The sequence below is a fragment of the Medicago sativa genome, chromosome 5, assembly GCF_051527215.1.
Source record: "Medicago sativa cultivar Bolivia chromosome 5, Bolivia_mono, whole genome shotgun sequence".
NCBI lineage: Eukaryota > Viridiplantae > Streptophyta > Magnoliopsida > Fabales > Fabaceae > Medicago > Medicago sativa.
In genome coordinates this window covers 63,664,450-63,681,782 of record NC_140753.1, presented here as the reverse complement: position 1 = coordinate 63,681,782, position 17,333 = coordinate 63,664,450, and the positions used below count along the sequence as shown (strand labels likewise).

Below are 17,333 nucleotides of genomic sequence, written 5' to 3'. Positions count from 1 at the left end.
GAGCTCAAAATACCAATCTAAGATAAGTTACCACTAAGGAGTATCGAATCATATATCTTTTATAATAATCTAATTATAAAATTGATTGCATCGAAGACAGTCCATGATATTTTTTTGGTGAACATGTCCATCATATTCATATATTGCTAAAAACATATGTAAGATCATAATTAAAACACTGAAGTGACCAAAGTTACAATTTTTTATTATAAAAAAAAGGGTGAAGAGTGCTTGAGTGGTACACCAATCTAAGATTCGAAGAGTATTATTAAAAATATTTACACTGTTTATGAATGTGTCAATTGATTTGCAAAGACCGTCGGCCGAAACTCAATCTCATGTTTATGTCTAATGTTATGAGGCAAAGAGTGTTGTTCGTCCGCGAACTTAGTTTCTTTTCGTATTTCCTTGTTATTGTTTATTTTTCCATTCCATAAAAAAATTTAATTGATGCAGGCACAATAAATTAATAAATTTGAGGATTTATTTATTTGTTTATAAGTCAATTTATGGTGCAATAAATGGTGTGAAACTGTGAACTTCATTATCAACTCAAAGTTTGTTTAACTGTCATATCAAACTTAAACAAAGACAAATTCAGCGCTTTTCCCGCTACGCAGTTCACTCTCATTCATTTCTGACTCTCACTCACTTCTTCATCTTCATTCAATTCATATTTACACCCCCATTCTTTCATCCCATACTCCCACCATGAAACCATCCACCTCCGCCGACTCATTCATCAAAACCGCTGTGTTCTTCACCGTCGCCGTCACTTTCTTCTACCTCGGTAAACACTGGTCCAATCTCTCTCAACAGCAACTCATCTTCTTCACCACCACAACAACAACCGATCAAATCTCCATTTCCCCCAATTTCAACAAATTCTTCAACATCTCCGCCATAATCAACCCTAACCAAACACCAGAAACTGTCAAAATTAAGAAATTAGGGATTCTGAATGAGGACGGAACAATGTCTGATGAATTCGAGGTTGGGGAATTTGATCCGGATTATGTGGATGAAGCACAAGTTGAAGATAAGGATAATTCAAATGATGAAGTGAAATTGAAAGTGAAGAAATTTGAAATGTGTAAGGGAAATATGAGTGAGTATATACCGTGTTTGGATAATGTTAATGAGATCAGGAAGCTGGAATCGGTGGAGAGAGGGGAGAGATTTGAGAGGCATTGTCCAGTTGAGGAGAAACGATTGAATTGTTTGGTTCCGGTGCCTAAAGGTTACCGGGCGCCGATTCCTTGGCCTAGAAGCCGTGACGAGGTACATTTCGGATTTGTTTGGTAAAAAACAGTGGATAGTTGATAAGTTAACTTATAGTGGATAATTGATAGAGTTTGTTGATTGAATTTATAGTGTTTGATAAAATGACTTATCAGAGAACTAACTTAATATGAATTGACAAAATAACCGCTGTATAATTAGCTCGTTTAACTGCACCGGGAGCTTTAGTGCACCAGGTTGCCCTTTTAACTGCTATATAAGCTCGTTTAACTGGTTAATTAGCTCGTTTAACAACTATATAACCGCTAACTTATGACAAAATAAACTTTATCATAAGCTCGTTTAACCACTATAAAACCGCTACATAAGCTCGTTCAACCACTTCATATGACAAAATAATTAGCGGTTGAACTAACTTATCAGATAACTAACTTAATATGAATTGAAATAAGCTCGTGAGAAAATGACTTACCGAACGGGTCTTTCTTAGTCATATGAGCTTATATGCTATAGGCTCAAATTGTGTCTTGGCAAACAGAGCTTTCTCTATTTGTAACATCAGAACTTTTTAGGAGTTCACTAAATAATATAAACAAATGCTTTATTATGCTCTTATATAGTGATGTAGTATAATTAGAGTTTAATGGAGATACATATGAGTGTAAATCATTATTCCAATGAGAGTCCTCTTGCTTTCTAAGTCATTTTAAATTGCTCGTATAGAAGTAGGGTTATGTGACAAAATAATGCATTTTCATTAGATATCAGTGTAAAACAGGTTTGCACTAACGACTTATATCGTTTAAATCTAAATAATTACACTCATATATAAAGTGTTAGTTAATTTTTTCCTAGCATTTTCCAAGTTTATTATAAGTAAAACTTGTTGGTCCCAGTGGTCGTCGACTTCACAAAGAGTTCACTTAGCCAAAATTGTCACTTGCTATTTCTGGTTAATTTGCATAAGTAGAAGTTTTAGGGATCAAAGAAATACAATTACACCTAACAAGCTCTCCTCTTTTATGATAAGCTTATGCTACACTTTGCTCTCAACTTATTTTAAAACATTCACCTCCTTTCCCTGATATAACTATATATTGCATTTTATCCTATTTTAACTTGAATGAACCTTTTAATAATGGTGAACAACCATGAATGAGTCTTCTGTCCATATTTTTTCTCCACGACTTTCAGTATCACTGTCACTTAATTTTGGATATTTTATTATTGTATTGAGCTTATGATTTTAGAACTCAATAGTCAAAATGAAGTTTTAATATTCATTTATCGGTTTTGGAACTTTGTACATAATATTTGTTTGTCTTTTATCGTCTTATAATCGATAATGAGGATCCAAAACTATATATCAATGATCTTTAAAAGCATAAATGGAGAAAAATATGTCTCGGTGGAGGGTGTAATTTAAGCTTCTCCAGGTGGGGTGGATTATAATTTTCTCAATTGTATATTCACTCAAATTTCTTTTTTAATGCGATATTAAGCTTTTTTCTTGTAGGTGTGGTACAGTAATGTTCCCCACACTCGTCTTGTGGAAGATAAAGGGGGTCAAAATTGGATTACAAGAGACAAGGATAAGTTCAAGTTTCCAGGAGGTGGCACCCAATTTATACATGGAGCAGATCAATACTTGGACCATATTTCCAAGGTCATTATGTACTTTGGTTTCTCATTTTAAGGCGGTATATGTGCATCTTCGATAATTCTGATGTTTATCATGCACATGTTTTAGATGGTTCTTGACATCACATTTGGTCAGAATATAAGAGTTGCTCTGGATGTTGGCTGTGGTGTAGCTAGTTTTGGTGCATACTTATTGTCAAGAAATGTCATCACAATGTCCGTTGCTCCAAAGGATGTTCATGAGAATCAGATCCAATTTGCTCTTGAGCGTGGTGTCCCAGCGATGGTGGCAGCATTTGCAACTAGACGTTTATTATATCCAAGTCAAGCTTTTGATTTGATACATTGTTCACTCTGCAGGATTAATTGGACTCGAGATGGTATGAGTTCTCTTGTATGGTGTGCATTGTTCCTAACAGCTAACTAACCGTAGAATTGCATGTTATAATTGCAAGTTTTTACCTAGTCGCGGTTTTATGTAAATGTCATTATTTGCATTTCAATTTTTATCCACTCTTTTTTTCGCTAGTTTTTATGGTATGAATGGCATATGCACTTGTTTACTCTGGAAAATTAATATATATCATAATAATAAAATCCTTTGAGGGGCAACCTTGGCGCAACTGGTAAAGTTGTTGTCATGTGACTGTAAGGTCACGGGTTCAAGTCCTGGAAACAGCCTCTTGTGTAAAAACAGGGTAAAAGGCTGCGTACAATACACCAAATGGTGGGACCCCTTCCCGGACCCTGCGTATGCGGGAGCTTCAGTGCACCGGGTTGCCCTTTTTTTTTTTATAATAATAAAATCCTTTGGTCTCTATTTTCTATTTAAACCTCTCTTTTTTCATCCCAATTCATCCCCTTGAGATTCTTCTTCTTGGAAAAACTAATATAACTATACATGCAGATCCCTAATCAATCATTACTAATGATTGATTAGGGATCTGCATTCATTACCTGATATCATTATTGGATTGCTAGTAGGAAAGACAAATTTGTTGTGAACAGGGATTGCATGGAAATCTTATTAGCACAAAATCGTTTGTACAGATAAAAGAAGAGAGCTATTTTCATGTTCCCTTCACGTCTTTGTTTCAGTTACTTGCTTTAAGTTTCATCCAACACCTCGTTTGAACTTGTGATGCAGATGGTATTTTGCTGCTTGAAGCTAATAGGATGCTAAGGGCAGGAGGGTACTTTGTCTGGGCTGCCCAACCAGTTTATAAACATGAGCAAAATTTAGAAGAACAATGGGAAGGTATGACTCAAATTGGTTTCCATCTAGATTTAGTTATTGATACTTTTCAGCTATAGACTGGCATTTATGGATTGCTTAATTTTGCACACCTATTTTAAATGTGGACATTTTCTGATATGACATATTCCATAATTTGTTCACTAATTGTTAGCATGTTTCCTTCATGTGTCGCGTTGATAGGCAGAACTAACATGTAATCTTTAAATGGTCAACCCTTTGACTTAGACCCCTCTCTCAATGATTTATTCATTATCCAAAGCAAGAGTTTTAACTATATGCCATGATATCAAATATCTGCTCAACTGCTCCAATTTTCGCAATTGACTGTTACTTCTGGTATGTGTACAACTGTGCTATTGAAAGGGAAAAAAAAATACCACTGTACTTGAATATTTAGTAATTTATTAGTGTTGGTCTAAATCTGTATTCCTAATATCGCAGCCTCCATTGTGAGTGTAACATTGGGTTTTATTATCTTCAGAGATGATTAATCTTACTACTCGTCTTTGCTGGAAGTTTTTGAAAAAAGATGGGTATGTTGCAATATGGCAGAAACCCTTCGACAATAGCTGCTATCTAAACCGTGAGGCAGAAACTAAACCTCCACTCTGTGACCCAACTGAGGACCCAGACAATATCTGGTATAGTGTTCTTGCCTTCCCGATAAATTTTACGCAAACAATATGTAAATTTACCATCATTGTCTTGTGTGATAGAGGTTTCGAGAATAGAATCAAGGAGTAAAAAATCGGTGCATTTTACTAATATATAGTTTGAAACAACCGGGACGTGTAGAATTAAATAGTTCCTTCATTGATATTAAATGCTAGACTACTATATTTTTTGTTCATCCAAGGAAAAGAGAGTGAAACTCCATTTCGTTGAAGCTATAAATTTGTGATAAACTACGAAAATGAAAAAAATATGATCTATGTAGAAGCCCATGATCAATAATTAACAGAAACCTTTATATGATCAACAGCTCATCAAAGGAAGAAAGTAAAATTCCATTTCCATCCAGATAACTTTGCTGAAGGTTGAAGCGATGATTTTTTAAAGCTAAACTATTACTATAAAATTGTCTATGCAGTTTCTAGAAGTCCAAGATCAACAATTAACAGAAGCCTTCTATATTTCATATAAATTTATTTTCTATTTTCTAATATATAAATTTTATAATTCTAGCCTTCTAGGTTTACTGATGTGTACACTAAAATTGCGGACAAGTTAATTTTTCTTCATCTAACCTTCCTGGAAAAAAATAGAAACAAATAAGATGAAGAGAAAAATAAATTGAAAACTGAATGATAGGTATTTAAGATTGTGTAAGTAGAATGTGATCTAACCTGGTTACACACATTTGTATAGGGTTTCTACCTGCAGGCTGCAGTCCCATGGAATTTTATATCTAGAAACAGCCTTGACCCTATATGCAGCCACAGGAAAAACCAGCCAAGTTTATCATTTTTAGTAATTAAACAATTTGAGTAAAACTTTATAATAGATTTTCATGCTTGTGTTTTATTACATTTTACAGGCCTTTGATTGGGTGTTCAATTATTTTCATTGTCAATTTAGGTATGTTAATTTAAAAGCATGCATCTCTCAATTGCCTGAGAATGGATATGGAGCAAATCTTACCAAATGGCCTGCACGTTTGCAAACTTCACCTGATAGGCTTCAAAGCATAAAACTTGATGCTCTCTTATCCAGAAAAGAACTTTTTAAGGCCGAATCAAAATATTGGAATGAGGTAATAGCAAGTTATGTACGTGCTTACCATTGGAAGACGATGAGATTAAGAAATGTTATGGACATGAGAGCTGGTTTTGGCGGGTATTGTTTTGTCATATTTTCTTTCTTGTGCAAGATACTAAAATATGGTAGGATTTTCTTATTAGTATATTCCATAATGTTTTTAGCTTTCTGCAGATTTGCAGCTGCATTGATAGACCAGAATCTTGACAGCTGGGTTATGAATGTTGTTCCTGTTAGTGGCTCAAACACCTTGCCTGTGATATATGACCGTGGGCTGATCGGAGTTATGCATGATTGGTACTTTGTTGCTCTTATTTAAAGATTATATTAAAACATACTAAATAAGTTGTGCCAATATTGTGAACTTCTCAGTATGTAGTAATATTTCTATATATGATTTCTAATTTAGGTGTGAACCATTTGACACTTATCCAAGAACCTATGATCTTCTGCATGCTTCATACCTGCTTTCTGTTGAGAAGAAAAGGTACTCCTTGTGTTGATAGATTGTTTTGTAAATATGTCAGGCTGTCCTTATATGTGGATTGACCAAATCTAAGTTTTTATATTCTCTTCTTAGGAAGCATGATTCAGTATATATTTCATTTCTCTCAAGCAAAATGAAATGGTTTGGACGTCCAATCTGTTACACTGATATACTGAAATAAGCATATAGTAATAATGTCATTAAATTCTAAAACTCGTACCTTTAGAATCTATATCTCAGTATTTGTCCATCTTGAAATAAATTATATTGGCAATGTTCATTTTTCATTGCTTATTTACGGCATATATTACGAGCTTTGTAAAAATAAGAAACTTGTATAGGTTTACTGCATTTTATGTGTATGTTGGGAGTGCTTCTGCAGTGATTCCTAACTATGTGTTGCATTTCTCTCTTATTAGATGCAATGTCTCATCAATCATGCTTGAGATGGATCGGATACTTAGACCTGGTGGACATGTATACATCCGAGATTCTCTTTCTATCATGGACGAGCTTGTGGAGATTGCCAAGGCTATCGGCTGGCAAGCCACATTGCGAGACACGGCTGAGGGTCCACATGCAAGTTATAGGATCTTGGCTTGTGATAAGCTCATACCACGCGGTTGATGCAATCAGGTTATAAAACTCATGTTCTTGGTTTCTGAATTGATGATCCCTGCAGCTGCAATGGGGAATTCAATACTTGAGACAAGTTTAGGATGATGCAAGCGTAAATATCTCACTTCCTTATATGTATGGACTCTGGAGGCAATCAATGCTATTGATTCTTGACATCAGACCGCAAGAGCTGATTAGGTATAGTCTATCATTTAACTTCTGTATAATTCAATTCAATTGTATATTATAAAGCATGCCAGTATCTTGCCTGTATGATAAAGAAACACTACAAAAGAAACCACAAGCAAAAAACAACGAAGGGAGTCTAAAAATTTGGTCCAAATTAGTCTAGATTCTTTGTACAACACTTTCACAAAATCTTAGCTTCTTTATACAAGCAGTGCTGTGTTGTCAACTGCAGATTGTGTATCGTAGAATAACAACAATTTGTTCAAATTCCATTATGGGATAGTGCTATAGTGCCACTATAGCCGCTATTTAACAACTGTATACAGGGCAAAGCTTCTTGAGCCAATTAAGAGAAACTTATACAAGTCCAAAAGACATACCCAACAATCTCCAAAACTCCAAACAGCTTATTCCAAAGTACCTAGACCAATTCAAAAAAGATACTTTTGTTCCTGCAACCTGTCATTTTTGTTAATCCTGTAAACCACATCAGTCCAAACAAAACGTTTTTAATTTGAGAAATGTTATTTGAACAACTATTTTGTGACAACTTTCACTTTCATACTCACATTATGTTTTTACTTTCTATCTATATTGATTTGGTTTTTGTGTCAACACTCATATTTCTTGGTATATTTAGGTTGTCCCACAAGTTGTCAACAAAAGTGGTTGTTCAAACAACACTTCTCTTTTAGCTTAGATAGAGCGTAATATATGTCCATCTGGGTTTGTCCAAAAGAATATTCTAGGCACAATATTGAAAATAAGTCTTAGAAAAGAGGTGTCAAATGTCCACATTTCTTTATCAGGATTGGAAGAAAGATAATGTAAAACCATGAGCCTCCAACTCACAAACCTTTCGTGATTATGAAGGTTATTGAAGATGTCAAAATTTGAAAGGAACTACACAGAAATGATGTAAAGTTGACCGTAAAAAAAAACATAGGAAAAACCATGGGAAGAGAAAAGTTCCTGAATAAATACTCTACCAGAATCTAATTTGAGAACTATCACTAACACTCGATGACAAGTGAGGTCTAAAAGTAGTTGAAACTTGAGAAACAAACTTCCAAGGACTAGCATGATCAGGACAATCACAGATTTGGCTTGTTGTAAACCATACATACTTTGAGTAACTTGATGCTATCCAGCGGAAGAAAGTGATGGAAAATATCAAAGCCAGTTAGCTTCCCAAGCAATATTCTTGGATGCCAAGACACTTGTGGTTACATTCAAACACTATAATTTTCTCAAATCGCGAGTTAAAGCCAATTTGGCGAAACACAATGGTGACATTTCGCCATATGGATTCTTCATTTCTGTTCACTAGTGAGTCATGAAACTTTCTTGCCATTCAAAACTGCATGCTAGTTTAGCCTAGGGAAAAACTTCTCTAAGCTCGTTCATTCTTTGACCAACACAGTTTACCAGATATTTTCCTATTCGATTTTAGATGATATATGTCACAAGGTCTCTAAAATGGTGCTGAAACTGTCCACTAATTTTATCACAATCACAGATGAGATATGAACCATGATTTGTGAAAGATACTTGAAACCTAACCAACAACCACTGGATGGTACATCATCAGATGCCAATCATATTCATCATTTATAAAACATAAATTTTACATTCAAAATAAGGATACAAGGTTGCTTCTTCTTAAAGGGATTAAAATTACATGATGACTTGCATGAAAACATGTTGCAACCTACAAAAAAGAATACAAGAGCTCTATATATAATCCATTCCATCAAGAACAACTTTGAAGCACATAGTTAATCCTGTTATCTTTTGAGGCTCTTGGCAAGGAAGATAATCCCAACACAGCATCACTTGTCTCGCTTGGATTCCAGCTACTCTCAAAATAAATTGTGGTTCTCTTAAGCACTTTTCCACTATTTAAAATGTAACTTATAAGTTCAAACTCTTCATCCGTGCCTTCATAATCTTTGAATATAAAAGTAGTAAGGTGTGATGAAAGACAGGTAGGTACTATTGTTGGCTGTATCCATTTAATTTCATTATCACATAGTTCATCAACCTGTCAAGAGAGATCACAACACAACTATAATTGTATCCAATGAAACAAAGTAAAAATAAAAATTCAACAAATAATTAGCTAAATCTCAAGAGTTAACTAACCTTGATAATCTCTAGAAATTCTAGATTGGGGCATTTTTCTAGCAACAGCTCAACTAGAAAATATGAATCAAGGATTTTTAAATATAATTGTAGATGACCCAAATGATCAAATGTTGAAAATTCTAGACAAGCATAAGTAAGCACCTGCAAGTGGATAAAAATAACAAAGAATTATGAGAAATAACACACAATTCCTATACTAAAAACATGGGGTAAATAGAACTTTTAGTCCTTATATATAATATACTTTTCTAACCAACTGTTTACAAAAGTGAAAGGAAAAAAAAACGTAGAAAACATATGTATTCAGTGTGCACGTGATAAGAGAAGGTAAGTTTAGCAAAGAATCATACCTCTGTGGTATACAAATCTAAGCAAAGAAATCTGGTTTTCCGAATCCCATTGAAAAGATTTGCCATATTTTCTTTTACTTTTTTATTTTCATAATCAAAATGGATACCAATATGTGCTTCTTTCAAATTGTCCAAATTCTCAACCACATAGTTAATCGCCTTAGTTTCTTTCATCACAAGGTACTCAAGAAGAGGAGTGTTAATATGAAGTCTTTCATCAAAACTCCTAACAAATAACCTCTTCAACGAAAGGACACATATTCCAAACAAAGAAGTACGTTTGAACTTCACTTCCTCGTAGAAAAGTTGTTCAAGACTAGGACAACTAGATAAAAACCTCATAACAGCATCATCATCATAATCATCAACAAAGCACATAAGATTGAGATGCAAAATCTTCAACATAGGAAGATGAACATGAGAAGGAACATTGAGATGAAATGTCCCAACCAACCTCAAAACGGTGAGTGTTTTGCATGTAAAAAGCTGGTGAGGCACATAAACTTTTAAACGATATAAAGAGAGGTCTATTTCCTCAACTTTTTGAGTAGTTGCCATGGAAACTATTGAACTAACCAAGTGAGGTATATAACAGTTGTTGTGGATAGAGAGGGAAACTCTTTTGATGCATTTTGATTCCCTTTGAGATAGGACACTATTCATAATATCAACAAAGTTCTCTTTTGTTGGAAAGGAAGGGCAATGATTTGGGAAATGAAGAGCATCGGTATAAGTCCAAAGTGAAATCCACCTATGAGACAAAACACTTGTTGCAATAGCTTCTTTGATTGGAAGGAATGAAAGGATATAAGCAATTACCTCATTTGGTAACCTACTGATTCTATCAACTTGCCTTTCCACTTTTCTCTCTGTATGCCCTAAAGAAGAAGAACAACAACATTTATTGAGCGTGAGATAATGCTTTTCATTTGACATTGAAGCGAAAAAAGATAAAGATTGTAGTGATTTTGGAGAATCAAAGAAAACGGAGTATATTATATTTATATGGTTTTAAATGAGAATTTGGGGTTAATATATATACTTAGAGAGGTGAAATGAGCGAGTAAAACATGGCAAGCTGAGAGAAGAACACGTTTAAGCATTTGCACAGTTGTTCAAGATAGTGGGCGGTGCAAATAGTAAAGAGAATTTGTTTAGTTATGGAGGTAAAGAGGCAATGTATGTATATATGAAGAGATTGATTTTCTTTAGCACTTGTTTGATCGGTGAGAAAGTAAAACTAATTAATATAAGTGTGTTAATCAACCAAACCACTTAATGAATTGATTAGAATGACATATTTTTACCGCTATAGCACAAGTCGTGGATACTTGAAATCTTTAATCATTTGGTTTTTATTTGATCTTAGAGATTAATGAGTATAGAATAATATATGTTTAGAGAGGTTAAGTGGTTGATCCTTGAAATGGATTTTAATTAGATTAGTTCTTGCAATTGTATATGGAGGATATCTTTGTTTTTTTTTTTTAAATTGCAACCGTTCTCAATCGGTTGTTCTTTTTAACGAGTTAAATAGATCATGTTAAGTCATTTATTCAATCAAACGACTTCACAATTTAAATTGATTTTTTTAAAATCAATGCGAAATCAACTATTTAGGGAATCGACTTGACTAAGTTTCAATTAATTTCAAAATTGTCATTATCTCATTTTTAAGTTAGACGGTAGAGAACAAACTTGTTTTCAAAATTATCAATTTTACTTGTTTTTCATCTATTTAATTAGAGCACTTATTAACTTGTGTTTGCAAGTAATTCAATAAATTCCTCAATTATTATAAATATCTACTAATTAAGTTTCATGTATATGAATCAATATTATGACCTATTTACCATATTTTAATAGGAATTAAAGCTCAAAAGATGTTGGATCTTAGAGAACAAACTTGTTTTCAAAATTATCAATTTTACTTGTTTTTCATCTATTTAATTAGAGCACTTATTAACTTGTGTTTGCAAGTAATTCAATAAATTCCTCAATTGTTATAAATATCTACTAATTAAGTTTCATGTATATGAATCAATATTATGACCTATTTACCATATTTTAATAGGAATTAAAGCTCAAAAGATGTTGGATCTTAAAAGAACAAAGAAGCGATGCAAACCGATATTCACTTAGGGTGTGTTTGGAAGGAGAGTTTAGGAGAGGAAGGGAGGGGAGGGCTTAGTTTTCTTTTTTAAATTACGGACATTATAAAATGATTTTTAGAAAATTGAATTAACAACATGATAAATGATCATATAATGCTTTAAAAACACTTGATTTATTTTGAAAACACATTTTACATTGTTCGTAATTTAAAAAATAAAAGTGAGCCCTCCCCTCCCTTTCCCTCCTAAACCCTTAATCCAAACACAACCTTAGTGAACCCACAACTAGTTGGGAGCGAGCAAGTCAAAAACTTAGAGAATTTTCTGGTTTGAGCAATTCACTTAGCGAGCTTTAATTCACTAAAAGAATATTATTGTTGTTTAATGACCTAGTGCTGAGATGGAAGAAACTCATTTGGGTACTTTCATTTCTTATGTGTATTTAGGGTTCTTCATTTTCTACCATATTAGATCTCTTTTTTTTTGGTAGTGTTACAAAGTAACGTGGCAGAATGAGAGATTCCATGTCAGGTGGAGGGCAGTTCCAGTGAGCAGAACGCCTTGCATGTGATCCTTCCTTAGCCATAAAATCTGCACACATATTTTGTTCCATAAGAACATGCACCAATGTTGTATTACCATTTCCATGTAAAGCATCTCTAATATGAAAGATGTCGGTAACATAAGTGTGCAATGTATGATCATGACCATCAATAATCAGGTTAACTGTTACCATATTAGATCTCTAAAATGGAATGTATGCACTTTCATGTTATTGATGGTTTGGGTTGTCTGGTATGAAGTTAAGTAGTGACTATGATTAAAGTTAGTATTGTTTCAATTATTTAATTTTATTGGTGATTGGTGTTTTCTAGATATTACAATGAATTAATTTTTTGGATTTTTTTTAGGGTTTAAATGCTAAACCATAATATTACTTTTTAGTGTATGAGTCTCCTTAGTGTCAACATGTCCATAAATATTGATTTGACAAATAAAATGGGTGAAAGGGATTAACATATAACTTAATGAAGTCAAATGATAATATGACATTATTTTTGTGCAGGAACCAAAATGAATCCCATAATTAAATTATCTTAAGAGCCAAAAACATATTTAAACTTTTTGTCAAAAAACAAAAATATATTTCAACCTAATATGCTAAATGCAAATCTCCAATGGAACGATAACAAAATCGCAGTTAACACTCTTTAAAATAGTTTAGAAATAACCCATTTAAAGTTGGTCCAATGGTTGACGTTGGCCTAGTGGTTGACTTGGGATTTTGGAGTGTGTTCCTCTCAAGGTGCTCGATTCCTTATGGAGCCAATTTCGGTGGGCAAGTCCATACAGAGCTTTGCTCTGGCTTAGAACGGGGCCCGGCAAATGGGCGGTGAGATTGATCAACTCGGATTAGTCGATCCTTAGATCGGATACCGAGTTTTAAAAAAAATATAGTTTAGAAATCTACAACATATAGATAAAGTTTTTATTTTTCAAAACCATCGTTTGAAGGAAAGATAATCACACTAACTTTCAAATACAACGACGTAGGTTTTTGTACTTTGTCGTTTTATACTATTAACATAAATGTTGTGAGTTTGTTCGCAGATTTATCCTTTTTGTTTATAGTGAATTTGCATTGTATCGATGTACTCTATCAATTTGAATGATTGAATATCATTTTTTTTGTAAAAAAAAAATAATTTATGCTTTGTATTTTGTTTTCAAAAAATAATGTTTGTAAAAAATTCTTATAATAAACACATTTATAGATAAACTTACCAGTTCCATTTCCATCAAACAAAAGAAAAACAAAATGCTGCTGCCGCTACCACTTTTCCCTCGTAGTATCAGTCACAAGTTCCAGTCACACTGAACTCAACTCAACTGCCCGGAAACGCCGCCGGAGTTTCTATCAGTCGCCGGAAACAGTAAGAAACTTCACCATAAGGTTTTTCTCTTTTCAATTTTTAGTTTACTGGTACAATTTTGCAATAATTTTTCTGTTTCATAATTATATAATGATTCATGTTACTTCAATTCTAAAAAAACTGTATTTTTAATGTTTTATTTGAAGGTTGCTGCTGAATACTTTTTGTTGAAATGGATTCAACCCATTTTACAACTGAATTCTTGCCTAGAACCTTAAACCCATTTTCACCTTACAATCAATTTTCCTTTTTTAAACCTTTCAATAAATCCCAAACTCTGATCAAATTTCAACCCCACAAAAGATTTGAAGTTGTTTCATTGGCCCGAAACGCTAAACCGGATAGTGACTTTGGGATTTTTAGTAAGAATTATGATGTGTGTAGTAGAAGAGATTTTGGGTGTTATGCGGGTCGTAGTAAGAAGACGGGTGGTGCGTCGTCTTCTGGTGGTAGATTAGAAGGTAATGCTGATTTTCGGAGACGGATGAAGCGTAATGCGAGGATGAAAAGTAAGAAGCTTGCTGAGAGTTTGTTTTATAGGTTGAAAAACCCTAGGGGACGTGGGAATTATCCCGATAATTTTTCGGAGGATTTGTTGCAGCAGATTGGTCTTGGATATGATCGAATGGTGAGGTTTATGGAGAAGGATGATCCGAATTTAAGGCATCCGTATGATTGGTATAAGTATGGTGAATATGGGCCGTATTCTTGGCGTGGGATTGTTGTTGGTGAGCCGGTTAGTGGTGGGATTACGGATGAGTGTGTGACGATAATTAATGAAGTGAAGGATCATGAAGAGTGGGAGGAGATTGAGAAATCTGAAATGGCTGCTGATTTTGGGAAAAAAGTGAAGCAGTTGGATCAAACTAAGTTAAGGTATTTTTGGGTTTTCATTAGGCATCCAAAGTGGAGAGTTTCGGAACTTCCGTGGCAGCAATGGACATTAGTTAGTGAGGTGGTACTTGAAGCTGGTAAACAGAGATTAGATAAGTGGACTTTGATGGGTAGACTTGGGAACAAGGCGAGGTCGTTGGTGGCGCAATGTGCAGCGTGGATGAGACCTGATATTGTGTATGTCAAGCGTCCGGTGTTCCAGTGTAGGTTTGAGCCACAAGATAACTTTTTTAATGCGATAATTCCATTTCTTGATCCTCGCACGGAACAAGATTACCTTTGTCAGTTAGAAAATGATGATGACAGTGTTGAGACGTGTACTTATTATGGTGGATTGTGTAAACTTGTGAAGGTGAATCAAAAGGCTTTTGTTGATGATGTGGTTAATGCATATCAGAAATTGAGTGATGAAAAAAAGTCAAAATGTTTGGAGTTTCTTTTGGGACATCATCCAGTGCAAATTTTACATCCATATACTAAAGAGTGGAAGGCTAAGTTGGAAGAGATGGAGCTTGGTTGTGATGCTCCTGATGAAGAAGATGATGATATTGTTGGTGATAATGATACTGAGATTATAGATTGGATTGAGGATGAAGGTAGTGACGGTGATGCTGAATTTGATGGTGATGAATTTGATGACGATGATGATCAAGAGATGGAGGAGGAGGATGAGGAGATTGATAATTTTGATATCAACGCAGACCAAGATCTAGTTACGGACATGGAAGAAAGCAAAGATGGTAAATTCCATGCCATGGAAGAAGATGTGAAGGGCTGGAAGGAGTTTCGAAAAGCAACAAGTAGTGCAGAAGCAATAGAAAATATGGCAAGGAAGAGTGTCAAACTCTCTACAGAGCTATATAAGAAGCAAATGATGACAGCGGAGGCAGGGGAAGAAACAACGCGTTCAGTAGACGGAGACGAAACTGTTTTAAGAGGAAAGCGAGCGAAGGTTAGTCCAGAAGAGTGGAAGTATGTTGGGGTCGGTCCGTGGAGAAAAAAGATTAAGAAGAGCAAACTTCCTCCAGATCTATTTCTGCGAGCAGCTGTTCGGCCTTTCAGTTACAGAAATCTTGTTAAAGAGATTGTTTTAACTAGGCATGCAATTTTGGATGGTGACATTGGTAGGAAAGAATAAGATATAGTTGTGTACTTGTGTAAGAGTGATGTTGAGAAAATTAGGAGAAAGAGTTATTTTACTTACATTTGTGTTAGGATTTTTTATGCTTACCTAAGTTTAGTAGAATGAGTTATTTTACTTACTTTTGTGTTAGGATTTTTTATGCTTACCTATTTTCTGAAAAAGATTATGACAGCATACAACATTATTTACACTTGTGCTTCTGTGTTTTCAAAAGTTTTTGATGTATGTAACATTTCTTTCTGGGACATGTTTGTCATTAACACTGTGGCAAGCTTTTTAGTGAACGCTTTTTTCTAATAGTTCTCAATTTATGACTCAATGGGGGAAATGCTCTTAAAGTTTGTTCGGAGAATATTTGTATTTAAACATGATAGAACATAAATTACTGGTTCTGTTTTATATCTGATACATGTTAAAAATAAAATAACAAGATAACGAGAAAATGGAAGTGATGCTTAAAAAGATGAAATCAAATAAAACACAACAGAAACTGTTCTGTTTATGTGTCAAACACTACTTATTGGTAAAGCTTGAGGTTGTTCTTAATTTCTGGTTTAGGTGCCCTTGAAATTGCTCATCTAAATTTCTGTTTATGTCTGCTTTTCTCCCACTGAGATTCGCATATATATTGAGTCCTAGCCTTTAGGCGATGTCACAATTGCCTTGTATGTAGATGCATGTAATCCAACATTTGGGACCAGACCAAATCTGATATAATAACTTTCATCAGCATCATATATTAGGCCAAGATGACAACTCTGACACGGTCAATTTGACTGACAGGGAACACACATCATTGTTTACAAAATTAACATATAAAAGATTTTTTAAATAGTAGCATGACAATTTTGAATGATCATTCGAAACTGTTTCTTTACAACTATCAATATTAAAAGACTAATAAAAAACAAGAATAAGTGCAAATTAAAAAACAAACAAGAAAAGGAATAAAACATGCAAGTACACAATTTGTTGTCAAACATGTAAGTGCAAATTTCCCTCAATTCAAAGGAATGGTTCAATCTTTACAAATATCAATAATCACAGGGGTGGCTTTATAGGAGTGAATGAGTGATCAATGTTTTGTTGATGTAAGTATTAATTCAAATGAATGGAAAAACAAATTAATCTTTGTAAAATGAATATTGCATAGAAGAAATATTAGTATATGTAAGAATAACTAGAAGTGGGGAACGTTTTTTTAAGAATGTATGCAGGGCTGTCAATTTATAGAACAGAAAAGATGGTGGATCCATCAGTGATGGAATGAATTAATTTCTTTAAATGCTATGATTCCTTTAAATTGGAGAATGGAAACCAAGCTAACTAATGTGTTTTTTAGTCTACAATTAGATTTTATGGAGTGGTCTCTAAATTCTGCTATCACTATTAGTTATTGCATTGCTTGAATGTTGAGAATATGACCGAGTTCTCTCTCTACAGACACCACATCTAGTGGAAAATAGCAAGTGTAGTGGGTGGGATATAATCTAGCTAGATCACAAATTTTTTTTGGTCAAGCTAGATCACAAATTAAAAAGACACAAGTAGCACTA

General features: G+C 34.0%; 3 protein-coding genes across 5 annotated transcripts; 2 read left to right on the top strand and 1 right to left on the bottom strand.

The window, feature by feature from the left end:
- Nucleotides 1-526: 526 nt before the first annotated feature.
- LOC146923947 (putative methyltransferase PMT11) lies at nucleotides 527-7,419 on the top strand. Its single transcript, XM_085709021.1, has 9 exons — nucleotides 527-1,281; nucleotides 2,759-2,908; nucleotides 2,993-3,263; nucleotides 4,031-4,141; nucleotides 4,623-4,782; nucleotides 5,720-5,977; nucleotides 6,074-6,196; nucleotides 6,309-6,386; nucleotides 6,806-7,419. Exons 1-9 carry the CDS (start codon nucleotides 712-714, stop codon nucleotides 7,011-7,013), a joined length of 1,929 nt encoding a protein of 642 aa, XP_085565147.1. The 5' UTR covers nucleotides 527-711; the 3' UTR covers nucleotides 7,014-7,419.
- A 1,351-nt stretch (nucleotides 7,420-8,770) lies between these two features.
- On the bottom strand, nucleotides 8,771-10,822 carry LOC146923946 (putative F-box/FBD/LRR-repeat protein At4g13965). Of its 2 annotated transcripts, XM_085709023.1 has the most exons (4): nucleotides 10,511-10,637; nucleotides 9,692-10,442; nucleotides 9,339-9,482; nucleotides 8,771-9,237 (listed from the first exon to the last, which is right to left on the bottom strand). In XM_085709023.1, exons 1-4 carry the CDS (start codon nucleotides 10,513-10,515, stop codon nucleotides 8,947-8,949), a joined length of 1,191 nt encoding a protein of 396 aa, XP_085565149.1. In that variant the 5' UTR covers nucleotides 10,516-10,637; the 3' UTR covers nucleotides 8,771-8,946. The 2 variants fall into 2 exon arrangements, with proteins under 2 accessions (XP_085565149.1, XP_085565148.1); XM_085709022.1 differs by having other exon boundaries at nucleotides 9,692-10,822.
- A 2,752-nt stretch (nucleotides 10,823-13,574) lies between these two features.
- On the top strand, nucleotides 13,575-16,022 carry LOC146923945 (uncharacterized). 2 transcript variants are annotated; one of them, XM_085709019.1, is made up of 2 exons: nucleotides 13,575-13,739; nucleotides 13,886-16,022. In XM_085709019.1, the coding sequence occupies exon 2, from the start codon at nucleotides 13,912-13,914 to the stop codon at nucleotides 15,769-15,771; it is 1,860 nt and encodes a 619-aa protein (XP_085565145.1). In that variant the 5' UTR covers nucleotides 13,575-13,739; nucleotides 13,886-13,911; the 3' UTR covers nucleotides 15,772-16,022. The 2 variants fall into 2 exon arrangements, with proteins under 2 accessions (XP_085565145.1, XP_085565146.1); XM_085709020.1 differs by having other exon boundaries at nucleotides 13,575-13,759.
- The last annotated feature ends 1,311 nt before the right edge of the window (nucleotides 16,023-17,333 follow it).

Excerpts from the sequence above, each read along its gene's own strand:
- LOC146923947 (XM_085709021.1), top strand. The coding sequence starts at position 712 with ATGAAACCATCCACCTCCGCCGACTCATTCATCAAAACCGCTGTGTTC. Across the intron at positions 3,264-4,030 it reads GATTAATTGGACTCGAGATG|ATGGTATTTTGCTGCTTGAA; the intron begins GTATGAGTTCTC and ends CTTGTGATGCAG. Across the intron at positions 6,387-6,805 it reads CTTTCTGTTGAGAAGAAAAG|ATGCAATGTCTCATCAATCA; the intron begins GTACTCCTTGTG and ends CTCTCTTATTAG.
- LOC146923946 (XM_085709022.1), bottom strand. The coding sequence starts at position 10,627 with ATGTCAAATGAAAAGCATTATCTCACGCTCAATAAATGTTGTTGTTCT. Across the intron at positions 9,483-9,691 it reads TAGATTTGTATACCACAGAG|GTGCTTACTTATGCTTGTCT; the intron begins GTATGATTCTTT and ends ATCCACTTGCAG. Across the intron at positions 9,238-9,338 it reads AATTTCTAGAGATTATCAAG|GTTGATGAACTATGTGATAA; the intron begins GTTAGTTAACTC and ends CTCTCTTGACAG.
- LOC146923945 (XM_085709019.1), top strand. The coding sequence starts at position 13,912 with ATGGATTCAACCCATTTTACAACTGAATTCTTGCCTAGAACCTTAAAC.